Source organism: Brassica oleracea, chromosome C3 (assembly GCF_000695525.1).
Source record: "Brassica oleracea var. oleracea cultivar TO1000 chromosome C3, BOL, whole genome shotgun sequence".
NCBI lineage: Eukaryota > Viridiplantae > Streptophyta > Magnoliopsida > Brassicales > Brassicaceae > Brassica > Brassica oleracea.
The window spans coordinates 12,303,451-12,312,083 of NC_027750.1; the positions used below are offsets into that span (position 1 = coordinate 12,303,451).

Below are 8,633 nucleotides of genomic sequence, written 5' to 3' on the forward strand. Positions count from 1 at the left end.
CGAGTTAATCTGGTGGTATACGGCTTGCGGCTGCAAGTACGACTTCCGGGTTCGATTCGCACTGGCCACCAAGGAATTTACATGCGGACTTGCTCTGGCGTCTGAGACCGAAGACCGTTCACGGTGAGCCACATGGTGACGCCCTGGCAGCGTCCTTACTCGCTTCGGTCTCTAGTCTGGACCACCACGGTGGGACTAGGACACTCGGTTATCAAAAAAAAAAAAAGGGCAGTGTTTTAAAAATATTTTTCTTATCATACTTATATGCGACCTGAGGAGAGACTAAATAAATAATAAAAAGGTAACATGGGAATCTAATTTGATAACTTTTATTAAAGTTTTTATTTCTTACATAGCGCAAGTATACAGTTTACATATAATTTAAGTACAACTGTACTAGTACGTAGCAGTAAGTACTGATTATACTTCGGATGTAAATGAACTATCATGTGCTTGCTAACAATGAATCAACTTGATTCTTCCCACTAGGACCCTTTTGCCTAATCATAAGACGATACTCGTCGAACCTGATCGGTTTATAAAGAGCAGGTCGGTTATCGGTTAAGAGTTCTTCCACTGGTCCGATCGGAATATCACTTCTCGGGTTGTAGAAGAGTGCCAAGGAGACTCGATCCATACCGGAATTAACGATCACCTGATGCTCCACGCTTTTGTAAATTCCATTGCTAAGTATCTACAATTTGAGCCAACATAGTATTTGGTTAGCACTCGCATATGATCTCATTGCACGAACTATTCCAAGCATCACATTATACCAAGAAGATTATATGAAGTTGCCAAAAAGACTATCATCCTATAACTCGATGCATTAGCGAATAGAAACAATTAAAGTATTGACCGTCTATCTGGATATTCAAATGAAGCCCAAGGCATAGGCCTCATCCACCTTACAAGGTAAAAGTGTAGTGGGATGCTTTCAAGCAACCCAAAACTCGTCTGACACTAAACAACCACTTTATGGTTTAATGATGTATGTGTTGTTCTCCAAGTTATTGAGTAATTACAAAAACCAAGGTACAAACTAAAAAACAATAACCTGAACTTGATCACCAATGTTAACGATCAAAGCATTGGGGACGGATTTAACAGTAACCCAGCAGTCACCACGTCGGACCTGGAGGCCGGCTACATTCTCCTCGGAGAGGACAATGGTGATGCCACCAGGGTCAGAATGGGAAGAAAGACCTAAAGTTAGGTGTGGCTGAGGGCATTTTGGGTAGAAATTAGCCCTCAGACTAGCCCCGACTTTATCTTCTCCTCCAAAGGCCTTCATGAGATGGTTTGGTTCTAAACCTAAACTCTCTGACAATGTTTCCACCAACCTCTCACACAGTTTCTTCACTTCTTCACCGTACTCTTCGATCAATTCTCTGCACATTATTTGTTTCCTCCAAATGTTAATTACAATTATCTGTACGTATAACTATAAAACATAAAACGGAAAATTCATATGATTCGTTAAGTAAAACATTTTCTTAATATTGGTTGCTTACAGACCAACTATTTGTGAAATTGCTTTACTACTACATTTGTGAACTAACCATCAGTAAACAAAACAAATTAACAGTAACAAGTTAGAGGACGCAAATAAGACACTAGGTTTACATTATTACTTAGGTATATAATTCGACCAAAAATGTTATAATTATAGTATACATAGATGTATATATATATATATATATATATGTCGAGTATTGATATAGTAGATCATTTAAAAACACGGAAACAAAATAGCAATCGGAGAGAATGCGATTGCATTATAAGGTCTTTCATTGTGTTTAAAAGGTTGATATTTTATTTAATATAAGTTATTTTAAAATTACAAGAAAATTCTAAATATTAAAATAAGTACTAGAATATTGATAAAGAAACAGAAAACAAAAGTAATGGTAACAGTATATATTTATTATTTTAATATTTTTAAAAAGTCTAAAATCAATCTTTCGAAATACAGAAGAAAACTAAATATTAGTGTCTAATGTATGAATGAATCTCTGAAAATAAATAGTGAGCAATGGTTTTCCGTCTATATAGTGGTATTCATATATATAAGGTTTAGAATATATTCGTGTTTCACATGGGTATCAGGGTATGATGACCACATGAAACGTGTTCACACATGAGACACGTGCCTAAACAAACATATAGACCAGACGGCTGTGGGTACGTATATGCAAAAAAAGATTGGTAAAAATCATGCATCAACACCTAAAAATCAAAACACACACAAGCAGCGTGTTACGTACGTCCTCCATGCAAACATTCACCTAGTAATATATCTTTTCCAGTGAACGGTTTCGTCAAAAAGCATATACACTCAGAAAATAAAATATGTATTTCTACTATATATCTAAACAATATATACACGTAGATGATAAAAAAAAAGAACAGCCAATGTCATGGACGTTTATATAATAACAGGTTTATTATATGACCTCCATATCAGTGCCGGCTAATTAGAAGGATAAGTGATGCGACCGCTCGGAGCCCAAGTATATCTTCTCACGTATTTTAATAGTTGAAGTACCTTAATATCTATATAAAATAAATAGATTTATATTAAAAAAAATTAAAATTTAATATTTTAAAAAATTAGATTAAAATGGTTCAAATAAATTATCTATGTATATAATTTTGTTTTCATCGCAAAATATACAAAATATTAGTGATTATTTTTAAAATAAAAAATAAAATTTAATCGAACATAAATTTGTATAAGTTAAAATGGTATTACCGTTAGTGTTCTTCAATCAGAAAATGATCAAATGTTTATCAATTCCCTTAAACAGTATGATATATTATATCACTAGTTTCGGCTAAATCCCGTTATCGATCTGAGTAATAGTGTATATGTATTTTTTGTGTATATGTATTGTGCATATCATCATATGCATATACCTTATCTTAGGAGGCTGAGATGGCCACATAGAAAGGTTTCTTATGGAAGATGGCAAGTAATTGAGGAAGAAATAGTCACTCCAATCTAATTTAGCATCTTTCACAACACCAATCCTGCTTCCATAGCCTTCGTACGTGTCGGGTGAGTTTGCGTACTTTCGTTTCATCTGTACCGGTAAATCAAAGAACTCTCGCCACGCTCCTCTCACTCTCTCCATCAGCCCGTGGTCTACACCATGGTTCACCACTTGGAAGAAACCCCACTCCTCACACGCCTTCCTCACTCGCTTCAGCCCCTCTGGGTTCCTCCACATGTCGCTCATGTCTAGCACGGGGATTTCCATGTCAAGACCGGATTGATCGGACTTGTAGACCGGTCTCTGATGCGTGGGTTTCACATACCGGTTTGGGACGGTGGATACGCCGGCTTGGGACAAGGCTTGAACTGAAACAATGGGCTCAGGCCAGCTTGCAACCATTTTTTTTTTATTTTGTGATTGAGAAAAAAGATTAGAAGACACTAAGGAGAGATGTAAGAGATCTAAGGGAAATAATGAGTGTTTTAGATGGTGGAAGAAGCGAGAACGAGTGGGGGTATAAATATAGAAAAATGAAACCTAAATGAAAGGTGAAACAATTTATGACACGATAATATTTTATTCTACCTTTTTTGTGTTTTGAGGTTGACCTAAAAAACTTTGCATGTTGGATAATAAAACATGAGACACGTTTTCTTAGAATTATGGATATATGTGGTCGATTTTAATTGTCTTTGAAGTGAGGGAGATGGCGAACGAATCTCGGCACCGTGCGATGGTTTTTGCAATTATTGGGAGAGACCAAAGCTAACACTTCATCTTTCTCTTTTTGTTTTGTAAATTATCGTATGACTCGTATCCTACTAAAGTCGCCCTACAAGAGTCACAGTAAAATTTCACTTCATTGACAGCTTAAATATTAGTTTTTGTTTCGCTTCTTCCTTTTCGTTTGTAGCAATATTAGATGCATTTACATAAAGTGATATATTAATAGTTCTATTTAAACTATTCCTATTGTGGAAGTATGGTATTTCACTATCCTTTTAACCTTTTCACATTAAAATAACCTTTTTAACAATAAAATAAGGAAAATTGCCTTACATAGCTTCAAAAAATGTTTTTCCTAAACTAGACACAAGGTTCAAAAAGTGTTTTTTTCGTCGGTGGTTCCAGCAGACACAATGTAATTGATAGGTTTACAGTTCATAGAATCTCTTTTTTGACAATGTAAATATCATTATTTTCTGATAGATCAATAAATTTAAAATTTCATTAAAAAAATTGAAGTGACCAGTTTAGATTTAGTTAAAAAGGTAAAGAAAACAATTATATCCAGTTTTACAAATATATATAAATAAAACTTTAAATTAAAAAAAATCAAATTAGCGGAAAATAGAATTTTCTTTAGAATTTTTGAAAACTTTCTTTTTGAAATTTGTTTTTGGGAATTTTCTTAAAAAGTTTAAGATGACATTTGTGAATGTTTATGATATCTTTTTGAATTTGAGTTATATGAATATTTAGAAAAACGTTACTGAATATGTATAATATGTTCTTAAAATTTAGGATGATATGGATAAATATATATAATATCTTCATAAAATTTAAGAAAATTTTCATACATGTGTATTTATAAAAAAATTCATGAATTTATATTTATGAATACCTTGCTGAATTCAAACCATATGTATATTTTGTAAAATACACAAAAAAAAACAAAAAAAATTCCGATCAAAAACTTAAATATGTATAACATATCCTGAAGTCTTAGGAAGACCTTGATATTTGAATTTTATTCAGATATTATACATATTTAGAAATAAATTATTAAATTTTTTAAAATATTTTATATATTGCTAATGTTTTCCTAAATATGCATATAATTTAAATCCACAAATATGTCATACATATTTAGAAATACATTCCTAAATATACATACACGTTTACATTCAAGAAGTGTAGTTACACATTTACAAATGTATTTTTTTGACTTTATAATTTGTTTTATGAATTCAGAAGGTTAAAACAAATATTAGTAAGGCTTATGACAGACTTGAATGGTCCTTCATTAGAGCAGTGTTAGAGAGATTGAGGTCTCATCCTACCTGGATCAATTGGATGATGCAGTGCATATTCACAGTCACTTATTCCTTCTTTCTTAACAATGAGATAACAGGAGACATTCACCCACAGAGAGGCATCCGCCAAAGTGATCCCTTATCCCTTTATATATTTATTCTCTGTGGAGAAGTGTTGTCTGTACTCTGCAAAAAAGAACAAGATATTGGTAACCTACCGGGTATCAGAGTTGCAAGAAATAGTCTGAGGATCAATCATCTCTTATTCGCTGATGATACCATGTTCTTATGAAGCGGCTTCAGGGCAAAAGATCAACACGGGCAAATCTTCTATCTCCTTCTCTGTAAGACACCGCAGGATATTAGAACCAGAGTTAAAGCTCATTTGGGAATAGAGAAAGAAGGTGGAGTAGGTAAATACATTGGTCTGCCTGAGCACTTTGGCAGAAAGAAAAAGGATCTCTTTGCGTTAATCGTGGATAAAATGAAGCAGAAAGCTATCAGCTGGAACACGAGGTTCCTCTCCACTGCAGGGAAAGCTACAATGCTCCAGTCTATCCTGTCGCCCACTCCTACTTTCTCCATGTCATGTTTCAAGCTGCCTGTAGGTTTATGCAATCAAATACAATCGGTTCTCACAAGATTCTGGTGGGATGCAAAATATGGGGATAATAAAATTAGTTGGGTTGCTTGGGATACCTTAAATTTCCAAAGCGTCTGGGAGGCCTAGGTTTCCGCGATGTACAATTATTTAATCAGGCATTACTCGCCAAAATAGTCTGGAGACTGATCACTAAGCCAAACTGTCTACTGGCTCGCGTTCTCCTGGGAAACTACTGCACCAAAACATCCCTGCTCAAGGTTCCTTCTAGCCCGTCTTCGTCACATGGATGGAAAGGAGTATTGTGGGGCAGAGACCTACTCTTGAACCACCTGGGCAAAGCCATAGGAAATGGAGAATCAACAAGGGTGTGGGCTGACTCCTGGGTTAGTCCTACAGTAGACATCAAACCGTTAGGACCAATTCAGTTAAAAGACCAAGACCTACTTGTCTCTGATCTTCTCTCACGGGAAACAAAGGAATGGAACAAGCATCTGGTGGAAAACACTTTACCTCACCTAGCGGAGCTCATCCTCTCCATAAGGCCCAACATTCTTGGAACTGAAGATTCCTTCATTTGGACGCAACACCCCTCAGGCATCTATTCTGCGAAATCAGGGTATTACTCCTTTATTCTCTCAAAGATCCAGTCGACAAGTGATCTTATGATTAGAGATACCTGGAATTGGGAAAAGAACATTTGGTGTCCTCCGCTCCTCCCTAAAATCAAGTTCTTTCTCTGGAAATGCGCTAGAAACGCGCTACTGACGAGGGACGATCTCCAACGCAGGAACATAACTACTGATGCTTCGTGTCTACGCTGCGGTGAACAGGAAACATTGCTTCATCTTCTATTCCATTGCCTTTTTGCCGTAGAAATATGAAGCCTCATGCCTTGGTCAGCCTTCATTGATTCAACCACATGAACCTCTTTCAAAGGAGGAACTAGCGTCATCCCGATCGCGAATCATCCTCTCACCCGTAGGAATCATCTCTAATCTGTTCCCATGGATCGTCTGGAACATCTGGATCTCCCGTAATCACCTCTTCTTTGAGAAAAAAGCAACGTCACCACATGAAGTAATCATTAAGGCTACTACAGCCTGCAAGGAGTGGGAATGTGCTCAGAACAAACAGATCATACCAGCGCAGCAAAAAAACCCTTATCTCCCGCCACCACAACCACTGGCTGATACCGTCATGTGTTATACAGACGCAGCTTGGAAATCGAATCTCAGAGCGGTCGGCCTTGCATGGATCTTCACCGATCACAACAGCACAGAGATTTCTAGAGGATCTTGCTACCAAGACAACGTTTCATCTCCCCTCCTAGCAGAAGTTCTAGCAATCCGATCTGTGCTCACCCAAGCTGCTTCCCTCAACCTCAACCAAATCTAGCTTCGTTCAGATTCTCAAGGGCTCGTCACAGCCATCAACATGAATCAACGATCGATACAACTCTTTGGAGTCCTAGTGGATGTGGAATCGCTTATCTCCTCTGCTTTCTCCTTCGTTTCTTTTTCTTTTATTTCTCGTCGCTTTAACGGGTCTGCCGATTTATTGGCAAAAGTCTGCTTGTGTTCTAACTCTATAATGGGCTTTTAAGCCCCGTTTAATGGAAGTTTTTTAGTTGTTCAAAAAAAAAGGGTTATAATATACATTCGGGAAGGTATTTTAAAACCTCTTAAAAAGAAAATTCATTGTATGAAAAATTTTCTTTTTTGAAAACCAGAATTAAAAAAAAAATTGAAGTTTTTTAAATTATATTTTTGAAGCAAAAAACTATTACCGATTTTTTATTTTCAAAAAATTAAAATTTATTTTTTTATATTAATAAATAATTAAGTAAATTGTAAATAAATATATAATTATTTTTTACCCATTAATGAAAGTTAATATTGAGACTTTCGTCTTCATATTTGGAACAAGAACTAAAAAGGACTGGGACAAATATATTAAAAAAAAAAAGACTATTTGAAAGATGTCCCCTAAAATAAACACATAGTCGACTAATATATAGTTTACATATAACTTTCATGTTCTGATATACCGTGAGTTGAAAAGAACGAGACTGCGTATTATCCCTTTCTTATTATTTGAGGATCATTAGATAAAACTAACCTTTACTTCATGTGTTTATTACATGTGTGTCATTTCCTACGTGGCATCACCACAAGCTCTTTCATACTTTATATTCAAACACCCTTTCTTAACTAGATTAATTACAAAATTTGTCATTGCTAATTACATTAAAACTTCCGTATATACTATAAGCTTATTGACTAACAAAATAATTTATCCCATGCCCTACTACTCTTTGATTACAAACGTTTCCATTTTCAAATACGCAGAAATTTTATTACCATAACCAAAGATTCTTCATAATTATCGATTTCAATATGGAAATTCGTATAGCCTGACTTAAATATTAATGCATTTCTATATAGTTAAACTATATAAAATCCATTGTGTACGTATGTATCTACATATCTACTTATATATGTGTTGCTATATCATGAATTCGTTATATATGTGTTGTCAAACACAATGTTCAACAATTCTTACATAATCGCAAAATCTTATAGATATATACATACACTTTTTCAAAAAAATTACATAAAACGATCTAATATATAGTATTTTTAAAAGCTAATAATAGTTTCAAATCTCCTCCATTGTATGTTAACCACGTTTATCGTTTCCATAATTATCAATGCAATTGTAATCGACGATCATTTTATGATAGTTTGGATTCAAGGCAACACAATTTAATACATTACCATTTCGAGTGTTCCGATAATATATGAATCAAAATTGATTTGTCAATACGGGATCAAATAAATTATTGTCGATGGCAATGTTAGCGTAGGAAATGGCAACACAATTGACGTGAAAAGAGGAGTTTTCTATAAAATTTATGATACAATATTTCAAATGTAAATGTAGATTTTGTTTTCAAACAAAGACTTCATTTTTGGGATATGTAATTACTGAGTA

General features: G+C 34.8%; 2 protein-coding genes across 2 annotated transcripts; one reads left to right on the forward strand and one right to left on the reverse strand.

Annotated features, from left to right (window-relative positions):
• Window positions 1–319: 319 nt before the first annotated feature.
• Window positions 320–3,477, reverse strand: LOC106335851 (protein SRG1-like). Its single transcript, XM_013774490.1, has 3 exons — window positions 2,920–3,477; window positions 1,058–1,391; window positions 320–694 (listed from the first exon to the last, which is right to left on the reverse strand). The coding sequence occupies exons 1-3, from the start codon at window positions 3,396–3,398 to the stop codon at window positions 446–448; spliced, it is 1,062 nt and encodes a 353-aa protein (XP_013629944.1). The 5' UTR covers window positions 3,399–3,477; the 3' UTR covers window positions 320–445.
• A 2,042-nt stretch (window positions 3,478–5,519) lies between these two features.
• Window positions 5,520–7,034, forward strand: LOC106329894. The gene is made up of 3 exons (XM_013768500.1): window positions 5,520–5,639; window positions 5,795–6,461; window positions 6,523–7,034. Exons 1-3 carry the CDS (start codon window positions 5,520–5,522, stop codon window positions 7,032–7,034), a joined length of 1,299 nt encoding a protein of 432 aa, XP_013623954.1.
• The last annotated feature ends 1,599 nt before the right edge of the window (window positions 7,035–8,633 follow it).